Genomic DNA, 27,174 nt, shown 5'->3' with positions numbered 1-27,174 from the left:
GGAGAGCCCTGGCCGTTTTGGGAGAGATACAGAACGTACTCACACACTCTGGAAATGAATCCAGCCAGCAAAGGGCTAAAGTGAGATGGGTTATGTTAAGACTTGACTGTGGTGTTCTTCCTGATTCACGATAGAGTGATGTGAGTGGAGAAGTCCTATAGAGTAGACATTTACTAGTTCCTCTGGTGAATAAAAGATGGGTTGTGTTGTGCAGCAGCAGTCTGATGGTTTACTGTATAGACTAAGAGATTTGGAGTTTTATCTTAGGTTTATTAGTAGGTACCCTGTCTGCTCATGCATTTGTTTTGAAGGGTGAACTTTGCATCCCATTAGCCAACATTAGGAAAACTCCTTTAACTTGCATTTACTCTCCTCTTTCAAACCTCCTCAACTTGGGGGGGAGTTCCTCATCTCACCCCCCTTACTTTCCACAAGTGTCTCCTGAACCAGATGTACAAAAACCAATTTGGTTCTGTGTGCTTTGTGCTTTGTTAATTGGGATGTCATCTGGTCCTCCGAGACCTTCAACACGATCGCTGTGTTATTGAAGTGGTTTGAGTGATGTGTTAAATGATGAAAGCAAGGACAGGGGCTTAGAAAAATGGCTCAAAAAAGAAAGGTGAAGAAGATGCTCAAAGAGCCACACAAGGTCACTGTCATTAAAGTAACACCGTATTGACGCGGGGATTGGTAGTGGAGACACCCAGGCTCTTGTTGATGGAACTGTTAAAAAGGGAAGTTTAGCATTTGCTGCAGGGGTTTAAAAAACATCTCCATTTACTAGTGTAAAACTCCAATCCCTACAACTTCATGCTAGCACGGCTGGAGCATGTCAGGTTAAAAGAAGTGGCGTGTGGGACCAAGTGAGCAAGGGCTGTTCTGCCCTGGGATAATAACATCCAGCAACTGAGCAAAACCTTCTCATTTTCTTTAGTAACTCTTCTGAGCCTTTAAAATGTCTTGGATTTCTTTGCTGAGAAGCTGTATGTAATGAGAACCTGATCTGTTACTTTGGAAGGGCAAGAAAACTGCCCCAAAAAACTCGCTGGTGGAGTGTGAAAAGTCTTAGATGTGGGTACCACCTGAGTTTGGAGAGATGGTGACTGTTCTCGTTCCTTTAGAAGTAAAGAGGTGGCTGAGGGTGCTCAGCCTTCCCTTTGCCAAGAATTAAGAAGACATTAAGTGGGTTTGGAAAAGAAAGGGAAGAAATGCAGCTAGCTTGTTTTATTCCTATTTCTTTCCTTTTGCATTTCTTCCTTTGGGAGATTCTGAAGTGAATTAGCTTTACCATATAAGCTGTAAAACTCTGTTTCATCACGAAGAGTTGGTGTTTGCACAAAGTTTTTAGGTGTTTTCTTTAAGTGCTTCTGGGTTGCCAAAGCGAGTTCAGTTTAAAGCAGTGATACTGCTGTCAGCCCATTCATGTGTCAGCGTTTTCATTGCTAAAAGCTGGTTTTCAGGGATGTAACTCAGTCATAAAATACACTCCAGGCTGACTGGGCTGAGCCTGGGTGCTCTGTGTGCTCTGTAACTGATTCACTCTCCCTCCCAGAGCCGTGCCCTGAGCAGGAGGATAAATGAGATTGCCTGATAGATCCTGTTACTCTCCAACACGACCCTAATCCAGCCTTGCATGGCTGCTGTCTGAAAGTGAACTTCAAAGCATCCAAAACGGGATAAAACACATCTTGTTGGGTTTGGATAGGCAGCATTCTTGTCCACTGGTGTCTTTTTGTGGCAGAGCTATGCTACTGGCACCCTCAGCCGAGCCACTTCTCCTGGGGTAAGAGACAAGAAGCTGAGTGAGAAGAGCTTTGGTGGGACCCTGTAGGGCTGGTGTGTTCTTAGTTTTCTCCTGGATTTGACCACCTCAAAGGTGCCTGCTGAGGAAGCAGTACCATAGACCAGAGTCTCCTACAAGCTGTGAGAAGGGAGTTCTGTGAAGGGAATGGAGCAGAACTGTGGTACAAGTTGTTTGTGGAGGCAAAGGATAGGCTTGCAGATCTTTGCCAGAAGATCCAGGGCTCGTTTTAGCTACGGCTAGAATTGGTGTTATGTTACATTGGAATGCTGCAAATGAAAATGACTCGCTTCTGCCACTAACAGAGTAAGTTTTGGCAGCAGAATATGAGCTCATGTGCTTGGCTAGTGATACCTTTTTGTACTGCCTTTTGTATCCTAAGCCAGTGTCTGCTTTCCCCTGTCCTCCGGTGAGAAAAGCAGCCACTTCCCTGAGTTTCAGGCCTCCTTTTATCATTAACTGTTCTTGCAAAGGTTATCAGTGTTCTCTCCTTCAGGGAAAAGGCATTTGCCTGTTAGTTCTCGTGTTAGAAACAAGTTCTTTGAACTCCCAAAATAAGGATTTTAAGTCTCTTGGTCGCCAGTTCTCTGTATATTTGCAAGAGTGCTCAAGGGTTGCTAGTTGGTTGCAGCTTTTGTGTTAAGATGCTGCTTTAGGCAATACTCCGAGCAGTCATAAGGCAGATTTTCAGCAGCTGTATGCATTCCCACACAGAGGAACACCAATATATATCCCACAAACATGCCTTGCATTGTGTACTTCAGGCACACATACTTATATCTGTATATATGTGTGTCTTCTGAGTGGGTTATGTACATGTGTATCTTCTGAGTGGGGTTTAACACCGACTGCATACAGTGTGAGCACTGTGGGATCTCGTACTCTTCAGCACACCTGGGCTGGAAGTGCAGATGGAGATGTCAGCTCACTCAGACCAAGGAGACAAAGAGGAGGGACATGTTTGAAGAGGGTGCTACAAGAGAAGCTCTGCTTTAAGATGATTCTCTTAGAGCACTTCAATCTTTAAGGTGGTTCACTGCATAAAACTGATGCAAAGACTCAGGGAGATGTAACCTGCTCGAGGAGAAGAGCTTTCAGAAGAATTCTGAGGAGTCTAAGGTACATGATCAGTCACATATGTGAAGTGATAATGGTTCAAGATCAAGACTGTGAGCTGATCTGCAGGAAGTTCTGCCGATCACCATTTATTCCTCTACGGGATTCCACTTATGTGGAGATGTTATGGTTGGTCTTTCATCAGTTTATCTAAACAGTAGCAGGCAGACAGATATGAGAGGAAGATCTGAGACCCGCAGCTTGGTGCTGCAGCAGAGTTTCTGCGGTGTCGCTGGAGACTTGGTGGAGGTTTGGGAGGAAGGGTTACAGTCATGATGGGGTGACGGCGAATGTCTGTGTGACTGCTGGGAGCAGACACAGACACAGTGACCTGCAGTGTCAAAAGCTACACTGAGTAGCAGCAGGAGGAATATTAATTAAAATAGCCCATTAGAAGGTGGCAAGGGTCAGGCTTGAAAGGGAAATGAGAATTTGCATTTAATCTCCGTGCAGAGCAGGAGTGTGGGTATCGTAACAAACTCCTCGGCTGAGGCGCCTCCGATCGAGTGACAGCTCTGACTCGACTTGTCCTTTCTGGTTTGGGTGCTTGTGACGAGCACAGGTTTATTCTGCTTGTTTAAACTGGAGAGGCTGGGAAAGGCCTTGCCGTGGCGACGCTGCTGATGCTGGCAGAGCCCATGGGAATGGCCTGTAGCAGAAGACACGAGCTTGTCATTAAGAGAACACATGAAGAGCAGGATTTCCCCATTCCTACACTGAGAATTCCAGCAGTTCTTACTGTGCTAGAGGTGTCTGGGCACGTTTCAGCAGGTACAGTGTGGTGTGTCTTAAATTACTCTCTTGGGGTTTTTTGTTACTAAGTTCCAACCTTCTCTAATCTAATGAAAAAGAACCCCAATCCTCACTTCTGTGCCCAGCCTTCTGATATCCAGCAGTGCTTGCGTGGGATAGATGTTTTGCTTTGCCCCTGCAAAACACTCCTAAGATTAGAACTTAAGCCAAGTGTTTCTGAAAATGCTGGGTTACCACCTCTGTGGGCTGACACCCTTGCCACTAGCAGGGCCTCGGGCAGTGCTGGTTCCTGTGGCCCTCGCCAGGCTCTTCCTGAAGGAGAATCTACTTTATGGAGGAAATGTTTCATTTATGGACTTCTTCTGGTTTCATGAGGCGTGGGTGGGAGCAGACTGGTGCCTTGAGCCCTTGGGTCTCACAGCTTGGGCCGCTGATAATTGCGTAGGGGTGATTATTTAGTGGCAGACATCTTTCATTCAGGATTCAGGAAAACAAGATAAAAAGTGCTTTTCACAACAAGCCTCATCCTTTTAAGGACTTGTGTGGTGTGTGTGTGTGTATATATATATATATTTAAGGATTATATGTAGTGTAATGTTTGCAGTTTGCAGGGACAAATCCTTGCAGGCTTTGGTCAGCCACGGAGTGCTCAATAACTTGAATTGTTCTTACTCTGGATATTTATGGTCAGAATGACACATTTCACTTGTTGTGAGGCAAAAGCTGGCCTAGATTTCTTCTTCTCCTTCCCCCCACCTCAGGCTATTTTGAGCCACTTCTCCAAGCAGGGGCCATTAGCTCTGTTTCTTCATCTGCCATCCTCACCAGGATGAAGACGCTCAACGTCCAGCCGCATCCTGATCTTGGTGGTGGAGGAATGAGAAGGAAAGGTACCAGTGCCTGAGGGTTGGGTCATGAATTAATAATTGCTGTGGAGTGGTGGGGGCCCGTCAGAAGAGCTGCAAACGGGGAAGTTGCCTGGCAGAGCGCTATCAATCACTCAGTGACCATAACTTCCAGTAATTAGTGTATTTTATGGGCCTTTGCTTCAGTGACTCGGAAGCACATATGCTCCACTCCCAGCTAAACTTAGCCAGAGTAATATTCCAGGATGATTTATCCGCTTGCTGCGCTGGGATGTAACCCTATATTAGGTGAAGATTGTGAACTAAGCTGCAATAAAGTGTAAGTTTAGGTACAGTTTGTGGGGGTTGAGACCTCAATGTATCATGTTTCTCAGCAATTGCTCTTAGGCCACTGCGGGCAGTCGGTGAGGCGGCGAAATAAATAACCCAGTTCTCTACCTGAGTGGACAGATGAGTGGACAATTAAGGAACAACATCTGCCATGGTGTATTCCTAGTATGTAGGGCTAAGTAACGTAGATTAATGTTCCCTCTTCTCATACTGTGTGGTGGAGTTGTTCCTTATCTTCTCATACTGTGTGGTGGAGTTGTTCCTTCTCATACTGTGTAGTCGAGGTGTTTCTTCTCATACTGTGTAGTCGAGGTGTTTCTTCTCATACTGTGTAGTCGTGTTTCTTCTCATACTGTGTAGTCGAGGTGTTTCTTCTCATACTGTGTAGTAGAGATGTTTCTTCTCATACTGTGTAGTAGAGATGTTTCTTCTCATACTGTGTAGTAGAGGTGTTCCTTCTCATGCTGTGTAGTCGAGGTGTTTCTTCTCATACTGTGTAGTCGTGTTTCTTCTCATACTGTGTAGTCGAGGTGTTTCTTCTCATACTATGTAGTAGAGATGTTTCTTCTCATACTGTGTAGTAGAGGTGTTCCTTCTCATGCTGTGTAGTCGAGGTGTTTCTTCTCATACTGTGTAGTCGTGTTTCTTCTCATACTGTGTAGTAGAGGTGTTCCTTCTCATGCTGTGTAGTCAAGGTGTTTCTTCTCATACTATGTAGTCGAGGTGTTTCTTCTCATACTGTGTAGTCGAGGTGTTTCTTCTCATACTGTGTAGTAGAGCCATTTCTACGTTAAAAGTCAAACATTTGGAAGCGGTTTTGGGGCAAGTCTGCCTTTCTTTGTTATTTAGTTGGTTGGTAATGGCAGGTGAGCTACCTCAGTGACAGTCAAGATGGGAAGCATCTGAAGTTGAGGCACATTTCCACCAGCACAATCAAATCTAACTCTTTTTTCCTGTCGGTATTGGATCTAAATGCAGCCAGCACATAAGCAGGAAGCCTCCCTGCTTCAAACACAGAGTCTCATTAATCTTTATGGAGCATTTGCGTGAGTTTTGCACCTGACGGTTTCCACAGACGGGCCCTGAAAGGCTCACGTCCCTCCTCTCTCCCTTTAGAAAAGACTCTGCTATTCTGAGCAGCACCTTTGAAGAGGTGGCAGTGAAAGCCTGGCGATGTGAGGGACCTGTGAGGGGAAGAACGGTGCCATTTAATCACGATTGTCTGCGGCCTTTAGTTCGCAGCGCATTCGCTGTAGTTCACGTTGAAAAGACGTCAAAGTGAAACTAATTATCTTTAATTAAAGTGAATTAGGCTTTGATTTTTAATATATTTTATGTAGAGAGATCTCGAACTCATCTGCTCAAGCCAAGGAACGTCCCAGAGGTTATTAGGGCGTATTTCTGTTGGGCCTGACGGTATTAGCAATAACCTTCTCCCTCACAGTCCTAGACACGAACAAATATGTCACTTCATCAGTCTCTGTTACCCGCTCTTATGCCCCTCCACAGGGGTCGCAGATTCCACAAGTTATCAGCTAATGGCGTTATACATTAAAAATTGAAGCTTTCCTCACTCTGAGGCCTTTCAAGGCTTTGTTCTTAAGCCCCAGACACTTTGGAGTGCAGCTGCAAACTATAGGCAGAAGATTAAATTAATTTGTAACTCTTTTTTTCCGTCCTGCATTACTAAATCCTGCGCATTTAATTGAAACCCTACTTCAAGATGCTTTGTGTTTCTGTTCTTTTTTGTTGTCAGTTTAACCTCAGAAGCACTTTAACGCTGGTAAATTGCTGTTATATCCTTTTGGATTCTTTCTTTTCTGGGTTTTTTTTTTTTCAGCTGTGCAATAAGAGGACAGTGAAATTGATATTAGAAGGAAAGAAGAATCTTAGGGTAGTTTTTGAGGTATTTAATATTTATTAAGGTCCATGCCCTGCAGAGTTTCAGGTGATTTTAAGCCATCTATCTAGGAATGTATAAATTGGTCTTGGAATGAAATTTCACCTGGGGAATTTTATGTTATCCAGTAGTTAAGTCTGGTTCCTGAAGTTCCCCCTGTCTGAGTGTTCGGAAGCGGCGTCTGCTTTTCCATAAAACCAGGGTTTAACTGCGGTGCACAATCTAAATGCAAAACCCTTAGATGGAAATTTAATTGTGTAAAATGTGCACAAGGTAATTAAGAACAAATTTTAGAGCATTTCAGACTATCAAGCCCTCCTTCAGCTTAGATCGCTGGCGATACTCTAAGTGCTTATTTTCAATTTGCAGTTATGCTGGAAAACGTGGGACGTTGTCTGAATTAAGAATAAAAACATCCCATGCTCTTTGTTCTAACTATAAATTACAAAGCAACTTGCACAACGTAGACAGTCACCTAAGTGGGAGACTTTATTGCCTCGATGTCCTAAGAATATGGTCTGCACTTCCTTCCCTCCCTCACTTTGGGATCAGAACTCGGACCAAGCTGCTGTTGTCAGTAACAATATCCAGGCAGGGGAGTCAAGAGCCATGGGAGGGAGGATTTCTGGATTTGTCATTTTTCAGCTCCAAAACTGTTTATTACATTATTTCAACAAGTCATTTTGCTTTTGTGTTCACATTAAATGTGTGTGTTTGAGCAGAGGTTAAAGCTGCTTCCCAGCCCTCCTTACGGCTACTCTGTACAGAGGATTTAGGCACCTGCCTCTACCACAACTGCCTGCCTCGTGTGCTTTTTGCTTTCCTTTACGTTCTTTTGGGTGTAGCTTGATGAAAATCAACATGCATGCACACTGTAGCTCTGCCTGGTGTTTAATAAATCTGGATTATTTCTCAGTTTGTCAAGAACTGGTTTAAAATCTGATGGTGCACTCTACATGTGTCTCAGACCAGCTCTGGAGGAAGCCTCCTGTCAGGTATCACAGGGTAGAATCACAGCATGGTGGGGTTGGAAGGGACCTTTAGAGATCTTCTAGTCCAACACTCTGCTGAAGCAGGTCCCACCTAGATCAGGTCACACAGGAACGTGTCCAGGTGGGTTTGGAAACCTCTCGAGCAGGAGCCTCCACACCCTCCCTGGGCAGCCTGGGCCAGGGCTCCCTCACCTCACAGTGAAACACATGCTGTCACTTGGAAGTGCATGTTGTTTTTCACAGTCTGCCTGAAGCCCACCAGATGAGTGGTTTAGGTGCTCTGATGGGCTGCTTCTGTGTCTGAGAAAGTGAAATTAATAGGGTTTTTTTTGAAACCACACACCACAGCTCCCCCCAAAACACAACCCCTGCACAGACGTGTGGTTGCTCTGCAGTTGTGTCCAGAAGTGCTACTCTGACAGATTTCTTCGGTCTGACTTTCATTTCCATGCTGGTGTTACAGTGGGTCTCTTTAAACTGATGTGGTTTACAGTTCTGGTGTAGTGGGAAGGTATCCAGAGGGAAATGAGAACCAGCTCCTTGGAGTTTAAGCATTCCCTTCTCTCCTCCTTAATACCCAGAGCTGCATAAAATACTGATCAGTTCCTGAACCCAGCCAGTGGGAATGGAAATACTGTGTAAATGGAGAGAAGTTTTCAGCAGTATGTTACTTTGGTAGGTTAGATTTTTGTGTGTCCTGCACTGGGCTTATGCTGCCTATCTTTGCATGACTTCTTGAAGACAGATGACAGTATGAAATCCCTTTAGTGAGGCTCTAATCTGTTTGTTTTGGGGGGTTTGTGGGCTTTTTTTTCCCTTTCCTTTAACTGTGACGCTGTTTATAAAGCTAAATCCACACACAGAGGTCATTGGTTGGCTGAACTTAAACCATTTTACTTAGTAAATTTAATTAAGAAAATACAGTGCAACTCATAAGCAAATGAGTTTTTTCTAGTTTTAAACCAAACCACCCTCTTGAGTGCTGATTGCCTTGCTCGACCCCTGGTGATATAGAAACAGGCAAAATTAAAAAGGACATTAAAGCTTCATTAAATCTGAAACACATTTAGTACAGTGACATATCTGCAGGCTATTTCAGGGAAGATTACATACTCTTTGGTAAGTTTCTTAATTTATAATACCTTGACAATCTTGCAGGGAGGAAACAACTCTGACTAGATGAATCGAGTGGTGGTTCAGGGGGGATGCAGAACTGGCACATCATCTGTCCATGGCTCTGTTGCTTTGCAGTTTCAGTCAAGGAGCAGGTTCCCTGAGAAATGTGTTTCTTTGTTATCAGCCCCCAAAGAACTTATTCCCGACGCAGATCAGGTTCTTCGAAGCTCGTGTGTACACTCTGTACTGAGATCTGGCAGAAAAACTGCTCTCTCCCCAATTATTCTGCTGCCTTTGGAGCCCCTGCTGAGGGTGTGGTGGTCAGGGAGAGGAATTGTCACTGAGAGTGGAAGTGCTTAGTTTGGAGTCGTCACCGAGGCAGCGGTCGTTTCTCTGCTTAAATAAGATCTGCAGAAGGATGCCTTGTGCACAGAGCCATCATCACCTTCTTGTTCCACAGGGAGATAACTCTTACACTCTTCCAGGCCTGTAATGACTATTCTTTGGGAAAAAATCTGAATTCCTTCTGCTTCTGTTTGTGGAAAAGTGTTTGGCATTTCTAGGTTTATGTCTAGGCTACCACAGCAGCAGGGCTCCTCAGGATCTTCAGCAGCCTCTTGGAAGTTAAAGAGTGGTCATCCCAAAGGAAAAGATGAAAAAGGGAACGTATTAGTAGCTCCTGGCCCTTAAGACTGAGCGTAACACAACATGTAGGGTCCTTTGCTCAACCGTTTAGCAGTTTATTCTGCCATCAGAGGCTGACTGGAGTGATGCTGAGCCAGGGAAGCTGTGAACCAGACACAAGGGAGAGAAGGGACAGCAACCAGACCTGCTTAGCTCAGGCTGGTAACGAGGATGAAATTGCCCCAGAGAAAAGCATTGTGCTCAGCACTGCACCAGAAAAAAAACCCTGAAAGGCAGAGTTCGCTCTGGAGAGTTGAGTCTTGAAAGAAAACCTGGAAGACAAACGCAGAAGAAGCCTGGAGGAGGAAGCTGGCTTAAATCATGGACGTGCTCCTGCAGGGGGGTTGGACTGGATGATCTCTAAAGGTCCTTTCCAACCCCTACATGGAATCATACAGTTATGATTCTATGGTCATATCACTTTGGAGAACCTGAAGAGGTCTTACTTGTCACCTCAATGTCATTCCCTGTTCCAGGGTGTCTTGTAAAGCCTGAGTTCTACATTCTGTAGGTGTTGGTCTTACAAACCAAGCAAACAGCATCTCCGAGTGGAAGTCTGCAGGCAGATCACACCTCTCAGAGAGATGGGTGGCACGACAGGAATGTCTCAGAGACACTGCATGTATTATTGTTCATAGGCATCCATAGGTCCACAAAGGCTCCTCCTCAGCCCTCATGCAAACTCCCACTGATGAGATACTGAGGAAGGACTGGGGTGATTTTTCAGTGAGTGCATGGAAACGTGGCTGTGTGGTTCCTGTAACTGTGATGTCTGTGCAGTAAGTGCTCAGAGCTGTTGTACAAACCAAGCAGCCCCTTTAGAAACCACTTGGTGTGTCTGTAGATTTTCGAGACAAATATAGCAAAAACCTGTTTTAAGAGTAGTCACTAAGAAAATTGTTTCACCTTTTAGCGTTTCTCTTGCGTGCTCCTGTTACACAAATGCTTTGGTAACGTCTTCCTCCTGAGGCTCTGGAAGTTTACTGTGTTTGCCGAGGCTCACAGCCAAATGGTTGTGCCATTCCAGGTTTGGACAGCAGCTGGAGTGGAAGGAAGGGCACAATCTCTGCTGTTTTCTAGTTGATTCCATTCATACCATCAGCTGCTTCTTAGCACCTTCTCAGGACATTTCTCCTCAGCTGATGCAGCTCTTGTGTGTCTGCTGGTCTCTTTGCCCCATCACTTCCCCATTTTGCTACTGCTCTGTCTACACCTTATTGTTCATACTTAGGGTAGTTTTGTGCTGCCAGCCAGGCTGAAATTTCATCAGAGGTTAGCACAGCTACCTCAGCTGCAATCTGGCTAGGTCAAGTAACCACAGCACCGAGGAGCTCAAATGTCAGTGGCAACAGAGGTGTCGCAGAACAGCTTTTGCCCGGCGCTGACGTGTGGTTGAGCCTTCACAGCACACGATGGGATGGCTCAGTCCCTCAGCACTGATGCTGTTACTCAGTCTGATGTGACTGTACAGAGCTTATCATGCAGACTAATCAGTGATGATAATGTATCCTGGTAGACCTCCTTCTGAAGGTTGAGGAGGGGAGGGAGGATTCAGGAGAGTTAGCTGGAGTGTGGAGAAGCTCATCTGGCTTCTCCGTACAGCGTGGAGAGAGCTGAGCTTATCCAGGGTGCAGGTCAGAACAGAGCTACTCTGCAGGCCCTTTGGGAGTGTGTGCCAACTCTGCAAACCCTCATCCTTCACTGAACCTACTTAAACTGGCTGTGTTTTGCTGAGATTGCTTCCAAGGTTTCAGGTACCAAACGGGAGTACGTCAAGTCTTGTATGAAGAATTTACCATGGAATATTTATTAGCTGTGGCATTAGTGTTGTTGTTGGGTCTAATAGTGGTACTAGCAGATACTCTACTGATGCACCAATTGACTTCTAAAACGGTGTGGGCAACAAACCCAGCTGGTACTGTGTGCAAATCAGAGTAGTGTCTTTTTGCAGGTGCCATGGTTCCTCTCCAGATCCCACTCACAGGTTCCCTAGCTGGGTTTGACACCGATAAGGAAGCGAACCTCAGCTAAATAACCTAGATTTTACTCTGAGCCAGTTAAGGAAGGACTTTGGGAGTTCAGTGCATGCTCTACAATACCTGTTCATTGCAGATAATTACCAGGAAAGGTCGGTGTCGTTGGCCTCGCTATTGAGGCTGAACTGGTTTAATTTAGAGAGTCCTCAGGAACTTGGGCATCAAACAGTGTCAGTGAGTGGTACAGACAAAAGAGCTGGAGGAATACAGAAATACTCAGAAACTAAGAGCAGGGGGCAGTTGTTGTGAACGACTCCATTCTAAATACAGCCCTTTGTGTCTTTTCAGGTTTACTTTTGCTGACATTTTCCAATGTGTACCGTAGTAAGAGTTGAGTACTTTTCTCTCTTTAAGGAAATGTGCCCTCCATGCAAATCTATATAACTACACAAATATTATTTCCTTTCCCAGCTTGCTCTTGGGAGGTTTCCATATCCTCAGGTAAGATTGTTCATTACTGCTGTTTGCCACTGTGACATTCATTCCTATGTATGAAGGTGCAGAGAGCAATTGTGAACATTTGAGCCACATACAAATAAATCTGTCCTGTTAAATTGAAAAGCAGTATCTTGAAGGAGTCGTTCAGAAGTCTCCGTTGATTCCCTTTCCCTTGCTTTTTGTCTTCTCCAAACTCCAGACCTTCTTTCTCCGGAGACAATGAAAATGATGATGATGTTAATGATTTGTTGGGAGATGAAAAAATAATCCAGTGTGTACAGCAGTGCTTTTTGGAGCAGGAAAGTGTATCTGTTCCTTTTTTATATCTCCATTTTGAATAATGGTCTAAAATCTTCTCAAACCAAAATTGCAACGTGACTGGAATACTTAAGGCCACTCCAGATTCTCCCTTGGACCTGATAATAGTGTTTTATTCAGATACTGGCATCTTCTAACTTTCCACTGGCCTAGCTCAGCTTCACTGAAGTTGGTGGTAAAACTACATCCACCTGCAGTGGCAACGGTTAGGGCAGTGCCGAGCCCTGCAGCTCCTTTTCACTTTGTGCACTGGCAAAGACACAAAGCTCAGAACAAAACAACAAATCCAGAAAGAGGTTTGACGATTGCTTTAAATTCTTTCTGCAAGATGGATGTTAGAATTCATGGGAGGAAACTATTCCATAGTTGCTCAAATGATTCTTTCCCGGGAGAGGGGGGAAAGTGAAACGTCCAGGGACTAAAATGAATTATTTGAATGTGGTTTTTATGTTTTCGTATGTTTTATGAACAGTGTTTTCTGCATCTCGGTCTATACAGATCAGAGTGCCTGGAGGCATGTCTGATTTAAAGGTGGTGTTGGTCTGTGCTCTTTAAGCATCTATTAACTTGCTATTATTATGCAAATAACTGTTGTAATACACATACTAATTTATGCGTGGTTAGATTATGCAGATGCCTCACAAACATGGTTATTGAATAATAGGCTGGGACTCATTCTCTCTCCCATTTTTATAAGCTGTTTTAAGCAAATTCTCCTGACACTTTTATGGACTTGCAAAGGTTGGGTTTGTTTTTTTGCCTAGCTGGAAACACACTGATTTTTCACTTTCTCATCTCCCGTGGAACATGTTTACAGCCTGCAAGAGCTGTAGCAGGTTACCAGAACATACTTTGCATATTGTATCCATATTTTAAAACATACCCTCTCCTTTGAAGAGGGGGCTGAGAAAGCAGCTCTCGTGTTGAAGTGCCTTCCATGCTTTGGCGTGCTCATCGAGTGCCTCGATGTTCATTGCGGATGCTGCGTTACTGAGTCAGAGTGATGCGGGGTGCAGTGTAAGGTAACCCCCCCTCTTCAGAGAAGTGTTGGAGCTTGGGGAAGGGAGTTAGGGAGCATACAGTGTGTGTGATTCCGTCACAAATTTGTTCTTTCTGGATTGGGAGCAAAATATGATTGCTACTTTTAAGATCCTTTTTGCTATTCTAATTAAAGAAGCGGCTCGGGTTGGTGGGAGAATATTTGGCAAGTCAGCAGTCCATGAAATTGTGTATATTTTTTAATGTAAAGCAGTTGAGGAGGTGAAACTTTAAAATGTAGCTATTAAGCTTTTGCAAAAACTGCTTTTCTTAAGGATTTTTATGTGAAGAGTATGTATTTTGCAGATGCTCTTACATAGCTGGTCACAAGAAGCCTTCAAAGCCCACCCTGATTAGGAGGCTAATTAGCCCTGGGAGTGAGTTAATGTCTAAATATCTGTTATCTCCCTATGTAAGGGCCCGATTCTGTACTCACTCACTTGACTAAACCCTTCTCACTTCACTGGGCTTATTCAAATGAATGAAGCTAATCATATGTGTGCTTGCACAATTTGTCCCTAAAATAACTTGAAGTTCTCTCTGAAACCGAGGAGCGGGAGCACGTGTTTGAGAACACCTGAAAGTTCCTGCAAATCAGTGTTTGCCTCCAACTGCATCTGGGAAAAAAAACCCTTTCCCCCTCCCTTTTTGTCTGTTTTTAAGACACGGACAAGTGGTGTGTGGAAATGTAGTTTGAATGAATAGGATTTCTATGTGCAGTCGTTGCGGTGTGGAAATTCAGGACTCCTGCAATATTAAGTAGGACTAAAGGATTCTTTTTTTCCCCTGGCCTTTAATAGAGTATTTTAATGATAGAACTTACCATTTCTCATTTTCCACATCTTCTGTGAGTGTTTGTTTTGCCAACACTTAGCTGTCAAACTGTCACTGTTTAATCTTACCTTCACATTAAAGTCTTCCCTTGAAAGCCTGCGAGCAGCTTCCCTGGTGTCAGTGAAGCTGCTGCTGTGTTCGGAGTGAGTTTGGTTTTGTCTTGATGTGCAGCTGATTTCCTGCAGCCAGCTGCCAAAGGGAAGGAGGGATTCCAGACAAGGAGAGGTCAGTCATGATCAGAACAAGACTTTTCCACTTTGCACAGGCATCTGTGATCCTTAAAAACGTTGTGAGTTTCTCAAGCTGGTCTGAGTTTCGTGGCTTCGTTTGCTTCCCTGCTGCGGGGTTGCCGCTTCTGGAAGTGTCAGAGTAGAGAGCTCAGAGGATTTCCCACGGATACCAACGTCACTTACAAGTATCTCCTTCCCCTGATGTGTTTGCTTAACTCTCCTGAAACGTAGGAACGGTGCCTGTGCTCACACACAAATGATTTACACCAACTTCTTTCCTACCTTAAATGTTTCAGAAAGAAAGGAAACCCCTTTCACCAAACCCAGGTGCTGGCCCATAGTCTGAAGGTGGCACAGAGGGAAAACAAGCTTCCCAGTTTAACCTTAGTTGATGCGATCTGATGTGTGTCTGCAGAAAGGTGTGAGATCAAAACCAACAACCCCAAACAAACCCCCAAGTGCAGTGGCACCTGACAGTGTATTTAGTGAAGTTGAAAGTTGGAAGCCCAAAGATGAGCAGCGGCTGAACGAACGGCGAGCCATCCGCTTCGTCACGTCAGTTCCAACCCAGCTTATTGTGTGAAAACACGATGTGGCCGATGACTTGCCTAATGATGATCAACTGAGGAGAAAGGAAAAGAATTGCCAGCTAAATATTCCCGGCTTGGAGTCAAACTTTACACAGGGCAGGGTGTTGAAAGGGAAATACTCCAGAGGGGCAGGCAGCACTCAGCTGCTGAGGGTTTCATCAGGGGAGTGTGGCTTACAACCACCGTATTTCAGATACTTCTGCATTTGGAGACGTGTTTCCCTTCCTTTGGCTACAATTCCAGGCCTGCCTTAATAAATTCCATGAAAATGACCCAAAGTTTTCGACCACAGCAGCAAAAAGAAAACAAAAAGCCACCAAAAAAAAAATCCCGTCCCCCATTGTGCCCCCTCCCCTCCCACTGCTCCCCCACCCCTAAATCTGAGCAAATACTGCCCCTGGTATTGTAAAGCTTTGAATGTTTTCACACCCCATTAATTTATTACTTCTCTTGCCTCATCTTTAAATTTTTTTCCCTCCTCTTCCCCCCCCCTTCCCTCTTCTGTTTTTTTTTAACTCGGGCTCCCTGCTGCTACAGCGATTTTCATCTTGTTGTTAATTTTCCCTGCTCCATATGGAGCTCCAGACATTTCACCTGGAGGCTGTACTAGATTTTGCTGTAGCGATCGCACTTCCGGAGGCCAAAACTGTCATTTAAGGTTCGTGGTGCATCTGTCTACGCCAGGCTCTTCGCTGGCACGGCGAGAGTGTGAATAACAAATTGGATGCACCTGAGATTCAGATGATTAGTGGGTTTGGTGAATCCGGGCGACTTGTAAGCAGATAGCTGTAGGGATGGGGAGGGCTAAAGAGCCTGCCCTGGGTGAGTCTGTGCTCACACCTTGCGCTTGGGATGCTCGGGGAGAGGGGAGCGGGGCGGGGGGAGCGGGGAAGGCGCGAGCATCCCGGCAGCCTGGCCGCGGAGAGGAGCAAATATTTCATCCTGCCTTGTCATTGATTAGAAAAGAGCCTTTAATTTCATTTCACCCCATGTTGTGATTAATTTGCATTCTTTGTCAGAAGTTAATGGAGTTTTTTATGGTTCACTCTGAAATCCTTGAAGACATCAGAGTTGATCTGATGTTTATACAACCGCCAGCGGAATTTCTGCGTGTGATTGATGGAGAGCTTGATGTGATTCCAAACGGCTTTTTAAGCTGTTTTTAAGAATTATTTGAATGAAATGCAAGCAAGATATTGTTGTAACGATCAAGATTATCTGTTAAAAATCTGTTTCAAATAAAGAACACGATAAGTAGAAAAAAGAGGGATCAAAAAGACAGGAGGGATGATGAACACAGAAGATGACGTTTGCTAAAACAGATAATCCAGGGATTCAAATAAGTTGTTTCGACACATAGTGAAAGTGGGAGAGACCTTAATTTAAGGATCTGTTCTAATATAAAGACTTTTAATATTAGATGAATAGTGGGGATGAATTAGTAAAGAATGTAGTTGTAGTTAGACTCTCCCCTTGGTTGTTTTTTCACCTTCATTTCCCCAGCAACGCGAGCACCGAGCGCTGGTGTGTCTGACTCGGAGAGACGAGGCTGTCAGGCCCGTTAGTTCAACAAAATGATGACATATTGCTTGTCTGAAGGAAGAGGCATCCTTAAATCCCTCTGCAAAGAAAACATAAGTGGATAATAGGAAATTTTATAGCCCAAGAAAGCGCTCGCTGTAGACTTGCCATTGGTTTGCTTTATCAGAAAATATACTGAGGGTGGGGGGGGGGGAGAAAATCCTCGGTGAAAGAAACCCGCTTTTTGCTCCTCCTGTGAGGGAAAGGTTTGTACTTTTCCCAAAGCCCAGCATATCAAAAGCACCGGAGAGACGATGCAGAATATTCTTGCATGTGCTGGGCCAGATCCTGAGCTGGAGCAAATCCCTCCTGCTCCAGGGAGATCAGATGCAGACTTTTGGGACACAGCTCTTGGTGCTTTCTCTTTTCAGCAGGAGAAGATTTTGCCAAATGTGGTTTGTTTGGGGGTTGTGGTGGGGGTGTTTTTTTGTTGCTGATACTAAAGCTTGGGAGGTTTGGTGGGGTTTTTTTTGCAAGATTATGTTTCTGTCCTTTCCTCAGCAAATTCCACCCTCGCTGTGATTTCTGCAAGTAAGATTTAATTATAGGTCAAAAAAACAAAGCTCCTGGGTGAGCGCTTCTGTTTGAAAGAGCTGAATTTCTCTGCTGTGCCTTAGTTTGCTGAATAATTGCGTGGTTTCGAGTGAAGTTGCTGCTTTCCCGAGCCCCGTGTTAACACGGTCTTAAGATTCTTTTTGTTCAGTGTAATCCATACTATTGACCAGATTTGGCCTGGTTTCATCTCAGTGTAAGCAGCTTGTCAAGGGGGAGGGAAAAAAAAAATGTTTAGTTTGCCTTGCCATGTAAAGTAGCCATTTTACTGCTGTGGTTTTTATTTCAATTGACAGGAACATCCTTTAAGCATTCATTTATTTCGTGGAGAATAAACTGAGGGCTGGTTGCAGCATGTTTCCTAGTAAGAGAGCAATGTTTCTCTTCCACGTCTATCGTTACATCCAACCATTTAAAAGACATTAAACCCTGTTCAAATGCTAATGCTGGAATAGTGGATTAAATTATTCTGTAATAGCTTAAATATGATAGATTTGTGCAGATATTTTGTGCTTTTGTAATAGAGTCCAGAAATCACTGCCAATATTTTAAGTCGCCTGCTATTATTTTAAACCCTCAGCAATTGTGGAGCGTAGGTTTCACTAGATACACAGCATTCATGAGATAATGTGCTTTGGCTGCATTTTTCCTTTATTGTTTGAGGTTGGTTTTTTTATTCCCCTTCTTATCCAAAAATAAGTTTGAACTTACATTGGATTTATCTGTTAGAAACTTGCTGTACAATTCAGTGTTAATTTTTTCCAGAGGTGTTTTCTTGTTGGCAGGCTGAGATATTTTCAGGGGATTTAAAACAGGGGGAAAAACAGGGCTCTGAAGTATAAAAAAGCATTTTTTCTCTTTGTTTTAATTTTGACCTTCTTGTCTTTTTCCTTTTCAAATGTGAAATGGATGACTGAATAACATGAGCTTGGAAATGTAGGTAAATCCTGCTTTTGTGATGTGTTTTTAGTATGTTTTCAGAGTAGATCATTCGTTCACGATCCTGAAAGAGGGGTGTGTAATTTTTTTTGCTTTCTAACCCTGAGAACTGCAGGCAATCTGAGGGAACAGGGATTTTAGGCTGTGTTTGAGCAGCATTCTGGGATGTGTTCAGTGCCTGTTCCCCTTGTCTCGTGTAAAACCTCGTACACTCGATACCAGATTCAAAGCTGTGAAGAGGTCGGTTTGCCACAGATGATCACCCGTGGGTGCTGGATGTGAGCTTGTGGTTTCCAGTCAGTGATGGCATTGTCACCCTTTGCAGTTTGTATTGGGTAAGAGAATGGCTCGATGCAAGGAGCCCTTTTGTTGCTCCTTGCAGGTGTTGCCCTTCCTTCCCAGCACAGGACTGACTGCAGAAGTTGAGCAAGATCCTGGAATGAAATCATGTTTGTTGCCATAAAGAGCTACTTACCAAGAGGAGGGGGGAGAAAAAATCCAAGAGGAAACAGTGAAATCTCTTCAGAGAGACTTGTGCAAATATGTAAGGAGCCCCTGCTTCTGTGGAATGGGGAGATACTCTTCTACTGCTTGGAAGGAAATGGCCTTCCAGTTACAATCCCTGCAGTGGATGCTCTTGAATGAGTCGCCCAAACTAAAGCTTCAACCTGGGATCTCAGCCCTCCCTAGGAAGAAAACTCGCAGTGGGAGGATTGATTTGTGTGGCTGGTTGGTTTAGGGGGTCATTTGCAAACTGTCAGCAAATATTGGATTTACTGAAAGTTTACATCTTCTGCTCTCTGAACAGGCTTTCTTGGCTGAGGTGAGGAGGAGGCGTTGTTCCTCCCAAGTCACCCAGGAGCTGGAGGTGACAATGGTGCAGCAGGTCGCTTGCCCCGTTTTACCTGCTTGCTTCCCAAGGGTGCAGCCATAAGAACTCACAAATGAATTGTTTGAAGAGCAAGAGTACCTGCTCCTCACAGGTCTTTGAGGTTGTGAAGTGGTTCTGGAGATGGTCCCAACATTTGCTCTTCCTTAACTTCACGAGGGCTGTGTTTCCAGCATACCTGGTAGGAGCACACAGCACACATCCTCCTTTGCTGAGTGGTGGTTGCTCGGTGTGGTGAAGAGCCCAGACAGCCAGAAGGAGTGTGAATGATGTTGAGGTGTAGGTAAACATTTCCCTTCCATGGCAGCTGTTCTGCCAGCCCCATGGATCTGTGAGTTCCTAGGAACAGTAGAATGACGTAGGAGAGGATGCTCGTTGCATAGAGCCTTTCATTGCCCAAACCCACTCAGCATCTCAGCTGAGTTGGAAAACTCTGCTTGCATACACAATTTTTTCTTGCTTTGGGTTATTTCCTTTCAGATGTCCCTGGGATTGTGTCATCTGTACCAACCACAATTGACTTTGCAGCTCTTTGAAGAAAGCTCAGGATTTTTCTAGATGGCACCTAGTGACAGGCTTTAGGAACTGACTTTTTGATCTGTTTCTCTGCAAGCTGTAAGGCACTTGCAGTGGTTGGCTTGTGAGGAGCAACAATCCTGATGGGTATTCATTTGCTGCTCTTAAACCCTTCTGGTGTTAGAGGCTCTCTTTGTTTCCTTAGATTGTTTGTTCTTGTGCTTTATTACTAGAGAACAGGGTGTAGTGGTAGTTGTGTGTGATGAAAGTGAAGGAGAGATGCAGCAGAAGATTGGTGGGCACGTCATCCTTGCTCTGTCTTTAGTCTGAGGGCTCCAGTCCTTTTGGTTTCTCCTTCCTAGATTTCTGGCTGCTCTTTGAGGTTTCTCCTACTGGCCATCAGCTCTCTGGGGGCTCACAGACCTGGACACAGCACTCTGCTACTGCATGGAGAAAGGATAACCTTGTGTGTCTTCAGGCTGTACTCCTCCCTGGACATCCTGCTATGGCTGTTTGTCCATCTGGGGTTTTGGTTGTCCTCTGGGTTCTCCTGGTATTCCTCTGTGTTACCTCATGGTTGTTTCACTAAACTTGATAAACGTGGGTGACATGAAGCAAGAAATGGTTAGATCTAAACCCCATTCCTTCATCTGGTTTCTAGCTGACCACTCTTTGCTCTACTTAGTGCACTTTTTGTGATGCTTTAAGCAAGGTCTTAAACAGGGGGCTGATGAAGTTACCGTCTTTGCCACGTCTTGTTTTGTCCCACGTTCCTGCTGACCAAGGAATGTGTTATCTTGAGCGTCCTGGTCCTGCTTCAGCGTGGTGGTTACTGTCGGCTTCTCACACTCCTTCCCTAATTTCAACAGTGTGCAGTTTTCCATGCCCACATTGTTGAATTGTGTTACTAAACTCTGGTAAGCAGATTTCTGTGAGAAGTGGCTGCAGTTCAATGGTGGATGAAATAATCTCTTTGTAGAAATTTGTTTGTAGACCTCTGGGAGAACCAGTGTAATATAATTGTAAGGATATATTTAATATTAAGGTGGTTGTGAATTGTCTTTCTATTAATTATTTTGGCTCCCTTTTTGATCCTGTGTTTTGTGACAGGGACTGAAGTTTGCCATTTCCAAAATGCCCGGATTGGGATGGGGGGAAGGGAGTTCAGAGTATCAGGAACAAATTAGAGAGGTCAGTCTTACTGGTTTGGTGCTTTGGACTTCTTTCAGAAGTGTAATCAGTTTGAGTTGTGCAAGGGCTTGTAAAACAAGTCTGAAGATTTTGCTTTCATTCCAAGGGAACGGGAAAACTCACGGTGGTGAAGACCACACGGTGCTTACATGTTCCTTTCCCGTGTACATCAGATACAAACCCAGCCTTGGCCGTGTGTCAGTAGGAGGCAATGTTTGTACTTGCTGCCATTCAATAAAACTTCACCCTCGTTCGTAAGGATTAGAAATAGAAGGGATGTGTACTTAGCAAATCCACAGTTCCCTGGATTAGGAAGAGGAGTGCTCTGCTGTGCAGCCTCCTTTAAATCCATAACTGGGTGATTTGTTGGTGCACCTATTTTTCTATTAAAAAAAAAAATCACGAGCTGGAAAAGCAGTATATATGTAAAGAGAAAAATTGTTAACTGCTATGGGAAGATCTAACCCTGGGTCACCTGCAAATCTCTCAAACAAGAGCTCCAGGGCAAGTCCTAATTCCAGAGAGTAAAAGCGAAAATTAAAGCTTCAGCCGGTGACTCCTTGAAGTTACCCGGGGTGGATTCATTTGAGTTTCCTTGATTGTGCTTGTGAATCTAATGTGCAAGGGACGGCAGAGGTCTTCCCAGCCACTTCCCATCCAAAGTATCTCCATGGAGACAGAAATATAACCTGATGGGCCTGTCAAAAGTTGCTTTTCATAACCAGAGGCATTCATTAAATAGGAGATGAAACAGGAGGCAAACTTTTGCATTTTTAACCAACCTGAAAAAAGAAAAAGCCATTTGGAGAATGTGCTTTATGGAGCAGTTTATCCAGATACCACTGGCTTTTCATGACCTGAGGAACAGACTGCTAATGTGATAGATTTATTTCTCATTTGCCCTGCTTCTTCAAATTATGAACTACCACACACTGTAAGTAAAAACGCTGCAAATACAACGAGGGTTCCAGACTCTGGAACAGCCCATCTCACTCTGCAAAGTCACGCCACTCTGGCTGCCTGTAAAAGCTTCCAAAACCTTCTGGCCAACTGGCTTTTCCAGCAACGAGCAGGTCAGGGGCTGGCAGACGTTCTGGCGTGGCTGAGGGAGCATGTTGGTGATAAAAGGCTTAAAGTGACTTCTCTGAGACAAGAACGATGCTCAGTGAGCACATCAAAGGGTTCCTCGATGCGTCTGAAACACACGCTGCGCCTCCTCCCGTCTCCCTTTTCAAGCAGGGTGTTTAGTTGTGCCACTGCTACCATTCCACTCTTTGAAATCCTTGGTGGAAGCTCCACAAGCACAACAGTGACAATCCCTTTCCTCGCTCCCCAAGTTTTTGGAGCGTCCCACTGGGTAGCAACACACCACGCACGCACGCTTGTGAGCTGCAGCTGATGCGCTTGCATCCCTCGAGATGGACCTGCCGCCTGAACTTCTTGTCTCACAGCAGTGCATGAAAACCAGACGGTTAGGGGAGGTAAAAAAGGAGCGTGGGTGAACAGGAAGATAAAACATTTTATGTTGAGTACTTTTAAAACCGTTCTTAATGTGCTATAAAGCGGGATGCCCCACTTTTCATAACTGTGTGCGAGAGGAGAAGCACCGACTGTAAAGTTGTCATCAGTTAGGTTTGGTTTATAGTTGCAGAGGCTGCCCAATAATGTGGCCTTGGAAAAGGTAAACAACATAGTTTTAACAGTGAAAAATATGCCTAATATAAATACAGCCGAGTTCATTGCTGCTCAGAACTTGAAAAATATGACTGTAACGTTGCATTTTCCAGCGGAGTTAACAGAGGAGCACAGCACAGCCTTACAAGCAATATATCTGAGAGAGAGAAAATAGGTAATACATCTAACCAGGGAGTCTCTGTGGCATTCGCAGGGAGGAAAGCGCAGTAGCTTTATTTAATTGAGAAAATGAATCAATTACAATGATGTTGCATCATCAGACGCGAAGGGAAACAGCAGATATGTCATTACATCGGGTAACAGCGTTAAAAGGTAATTGAGTGTCTTAAGCATTTTGAATCAATTCCAGGTACTGGCACAGCCACCTTAATGCAAAATTTATGAAGATGATCTCAAAATAATATGTCGCCATCAAAAGTGTGTCATAAAAAGCCGGTAACGACGTGCGTGTGAGCGAGCACACGGCTCTGCCTGGCGCGGGAGCCCGGCCTGCCGCTCCGCCACACGCTCCCGGTGTCACAGGAGGGCTTCTGGCACGCTCGGGTTTGCCTTGCTTTTGTTTTGCGAATCAATTAGTTAGGAAACAACGTTCCTAAGGTCTTGTTCTGAAACTGGATGTCGCCGTGTCGAGGCTCCTGTGTGTGATCCCACCTCTGCTCTTTTTCACGGCCAGAGCTGTTTTTTCCAGTGAGGGAACGTGGCTGATGCTGGGGATGAAAAACAGAATTGCCTGCTTGTGTGTGTGCTAATCTAAAGAAGCTCCAGATCACCCCTGTTGAACGAGCTGAGTCTGTTTTGTCATATAGCATCTGGGAGTGAAGTGGGGGGGGTGTAAAAACAAAGACCTTTTTATATTCGCAGAAGATTTTGCTTATTAGCAATAATGCAGCCAGCAAATCTCTTGTGTTGAGCTGACACTGACCATTAAGAAATAGAATGGGCTGCTTCTCTCTCTTTATTATTTGCTTTTCTTCCTGGCCATCAACAAAAATAGGATTATATGTAGAAGCTTTATGTGTGTATTTGTGCGCTGCTAATACGATAACGAAAGACTTCACGTGCATAATAGCAGCTTTTCTTGGTGCTAGTTTGCAGCCTCCTCTGTATTCCATTTTACTACCTGTAAAGTAGTACTCGAGGATCCTGCCTCTGGCTGGGTGTTGGGGGAGAGAGCGTGTCCAAAGCTGATGGCGGCCCTCAGACATTCATCATCGTGGCACTGTACAGCGGAGAGTATTGCGTGTGAGGGGCGAGCCAAATCAACTGTGTGAGAGCAGGAGCCGTTTGCACGGAGGAAGGGCTGCGTTGCGTTTGCCTCGCCGTCGCGGTGGGTCGCCAGCGACTCTGCGTCTGCTTGGGGGGGGCAAAAGCTACGTCGTTAATTCTCCACCCCCGTTACAAATGGCACAAACGAGCACAAGGCCAGCAGCTCAGAATTCAGGCTGATGGGCTGCACAAAGTACCTGCTCTCTGCTTCGTGTTTAAGCGTTTGTGTTGTCCTCCTGCCTTTGTTTGGCGTGGCGATCCCAAGGCGTTGGCCAGAAGACTTTGTGTGTGTCTCTGTAAGCAATCCAGCGGGCTGCTACTGCAAACCCTTCCCCAACCAAAGGGATGGCAACAGATCTCCAGAGCTGACCCACAACAAGTCTTTCCTTTGGCACTTGGAACAACTCGAAAGTTCATCAAACTTTCCAAGCCTCACAGGTGGCGACGCCCCCGCTTCCAGCCGGGGTAAAACTGGGTTGGAACGGATAAGAAACTCGGGTAAAAGTGGAGTGTGAAAGGCTTTCCTGAGCTGCAGCAGACACTTCAACCACATAATTAAAGTTTTCTTCACACACACACACAAAAAAAAACCAGGGGGTTGTGAGCAGAGGCTGGCAGTGATCCAAAATTCTAATTTCTGACTATGATTTAATTTCAATTTTAAATAAATCGGTTTTTAATTTAAAAAGAGTGAGCTTCATAACATTAGCAATGATTGCAACATTAAGCCCAGTGCTCACAATCTAGCAATATAAAACATTATTTATATCTGAATCGTAAACAGCCTTTTGAAATGGATTATGGTTTTTCTTCCTCTTCTAATACAACCTGGAGGGTACTAAAAAGTGTTGTGTGAAATTAACATTCTGCTGACTTTCGCCTATAAATGAGAAGCGAGCTATTAACATTTGTGTATTTTCATTATGTAAATTGTGTTAACACATGCCCACAAATTGCCACCAGCGATGCAATAATTTTCTCTCAGTGATCATAATGTGTCCAAGTGAGTCATTTTGATTATGACATGCTAATTACATATTGCCTTTTTTCAGATTCAGAAAAACCAGGGATCTTTAATGGTAAGCTTTATGAGTTCAGAAAAAAATTCACTTTTCTTTTTCCTGATGGCTGCTTCCTCTGCATGCTTGGATGCCTTGTTTTAAACTTAGCAAATTGCATTTTGAGGAAAATGCAAACCTTTAACTGCCTGTATTAGATTAGGTACCATTAGAAATAATAGAACATCCTGAGCATCAATGTTTTTATAAGAGTTTGCTGCTGTTGATTAATCTTGCTATATTTTATTGCATTAATGATTTTTTCTTTCCACTCCACTGTAAAGATATTGCATATAGGCTAATACTTTATTTTTTCTCCCCCTCTCTCCTTTCCATCGCAGCCTCTCCAGTTATTGCAGTGCATTGTTGATGAGGTGAGTCGCCGTCTTATGTGCTTTCACTCCTAAAGTCATTCCTAATGGAGTGGAAAGCTTATATTTTGTTTCCTAATGAAGCACAGTGCCCAACATCCTCAGAGCACGAGTTGCCTTGTGCAGATTGGAGCTGCTGAACATGAACTGGCCTTGTCCCGCTTTGTGCTGTTTTTCTGCTCTCAGCATTGAGCCTTTTGAAGGACTCGGTTGTCTCAGGGGCCGTTCCTTTGAGCTGTTGGGGCCCTCAGGCCTCGCTCGTGTCGTGCAGGTTGATCCTCTGCATCTTCCAGGTGAGTTGGAACAAAGGCACTCAAGTGGTGGCACACTTTCTCCTGGCTACACTTCACACAATCTACGTGGGCAGAAAGGGCATTTTGAGAAGGAAAACCAGAGTCGCAGCGGGAAAGCATCCGAATGCCAGCCAGTCGTTTTGGTTTGACCAGAAGGCCAAAATAAGGAGCTGAGATGCAGGAGACCCAGGTGTGACCAGTAGGCAGAATGTCAGTGGCTGATGTCCCGTGTCTCGATTGAAACACTCCTTTGCTGCTCCCATCTCCCATCCCAAGCCGACGTGTAAGCAAAGGTCCCAGCTCCTGACAGTAAGGCGAGAGCCGAGGGCAGACTGCTGGCAGTTTTGCTTTGGCTTTCATGTTTAATAAGATGGTGATGATGGTAATTGGGAAGTTTAAACAAGGAAAAGGAAGCTGTAACTTTTTAAAGACTCGCCTCAAGCTCTGGCAGAACGTCAGGTTGGGGTCCCTGCGTGTCGATGTGCACTTTGATCATTCAGCTGTTCCAGCCTCGCCTGTGTACGGTGTTTGTTCAGTTTGGTATGGGCCCACAGCCAGGGTGATGACCTGTTGGGCATCTCTGCGGTATCTCCATCCATTCCTGCCACTCACAAAGCCCACTGCTCTTATCCTTTTATTAGAAGGATGACTTGGTGGCTTAGCTGAGCTTCTTTTAAAAGTGATGTTTGGGCCTTGAGGGATGGGATTGAATTCAGATGATTAAGCATCCGTTGTGTAAAGGAAAGAAGTTGCTCCCAGTCCTGTAGCAGTGCTAGCTCTTTCACCTGGCTCTTTGTGGTGCCTGGTTCTTTGGGAAATTTTAGGCAATTCTGCTTTCTCCATCCACCTGTCATGTACATTTTGGAGGCATGGAGATTCCAAAGCACCAGTGCTGTAACCCCCAGCAGCAAAAGGACACTTAATCCTAAGGAAGGTCAATTAAAGATGCCCATATTTTTACCTGTGTTTTGCTGCTGCTAGACATCTTACCAGGGACTAAATCTAAACTCACTCTTCTGAAACACAGCTCTAAAGAGATGCAGGTTATGGTAGACCTTCTTGCAGCTCTCACATCTTTTCCTCAAGCTTAGACTTGCTCCAGTCTTCTCACAAAAACTCGAATCAATGAACCTCCTGTAGCATGTAAGCGTCCAAGTTCCAAGCTGGCTTTAATGTTAGCAGGTCTGTAGCATGTAAGCATCCAAGTTCCAAGCTGGCTTTAATGTTAGCAGGTCACTGTTTACTTGCTTGGGGAAAGAGGAGGATGGATCAGTGCCATGGTGCTACATGCTCGGTACCTGTGTGTTGTTAGTGGGGGGTCATTTGATAAGGAGGAGTCGTTTAGTAAGACACAGAGTGTTGAGATTCTGGCTGCCACACCTGGAAGTGCAAATTCTTGTTCAATGGTGTCCTGGAGAACATTTGTTTTAAGATGTATTCTGTCCTAGCTCATGGGTAGCATTGACTTGAACAGATCCTCATGCCACTGCCAGGCCTGTCCTCCGTGCAAAAACCTCAAAGGAAAATGTGTTTAACTTGTCTCTGTGCTATTTTTCCCTCCTCGCTTTGTCTTCTGCTAAGATATGTCTCTTGAGGAACAGCAGAGGGACCTGCTTATTTGGCTGATACACACTCTTCCTTCTATGCAAGGACCTTTTGAGAGGGAAAGTCTCTTTACTATCTGGTGCTGTTCATCTGTTGTTGCTACCAAGAGTATTAAGGATGAGATATTATTAGTGTTGTAAGACTGACTATTTTGGGTCCAATTTTTCCCTTGGCTG

The 27,174-nt window shown here is 44.6% G+C and overlaps 1 protein-coding gene across 6 annotated transcripts in view; it reads left to right on the top strand.

The window, feature by feature from the left end:
* Positions 1 to 27,174, top strand: part of MAP2K5 (mitogen-activated protein kinase kinase 5) — a 136,393-nt gene that overhangs the window by 76,286 nt on the left and 32,933 nt on the right. For 3 of the 6 annotated variants that reach the window (XR_009819077.1, XM_062000024.1, XM_062000029.1), the window contains 3 exons: positions 12,006 to 12,035; positions 24,724 to 24,750; positions 25,071 to 25,103. The exons of 1 other annotated variant lie outside the window; for it this stretch is intronic. Coding sequence is in view for 4 of the 5 variants with exons in the window: in XM_062000024.1 (XP_061856008.1) it covers positions 12,006 to 12,035; positions 24,724 to 24,750; positions 25,071 to 25,103 (90 nt within the window). In the remaining variant the exon portion in view is untranslated. The remainder of the gene's footprint in view (positions 1 to 12,005; positions 12,036 to 24,723; positions 24,751 to 25,070; positions 25,104 to 27,174) is intronic. 2 more of the 6 variants (XM_062000025.1, XM_062000027.1) reach the window with 2 other exon arrangements.

The sequence above is a fragment of the Colius striatus genome, chromosome 7 (assembly GCF_028858725.1).
Source record: "Colius striatus isolate bColStr4 chromosome 7, bColStr4.1.hap1, whole genome shotgun sequence".
In the NCBI taxonomy this organism is placed as follows: domain Eukaryota; kingdom Metazoa; phylum Chordata; class Aves; order Coliiformes; family Coliidae; genus Colius; species Colius striatus.
The sequence above is the reverse complement of the archived record's forward strand: the minus strand, read 5'-3'. Positions and strand labels throughout refer to the sequence as shown.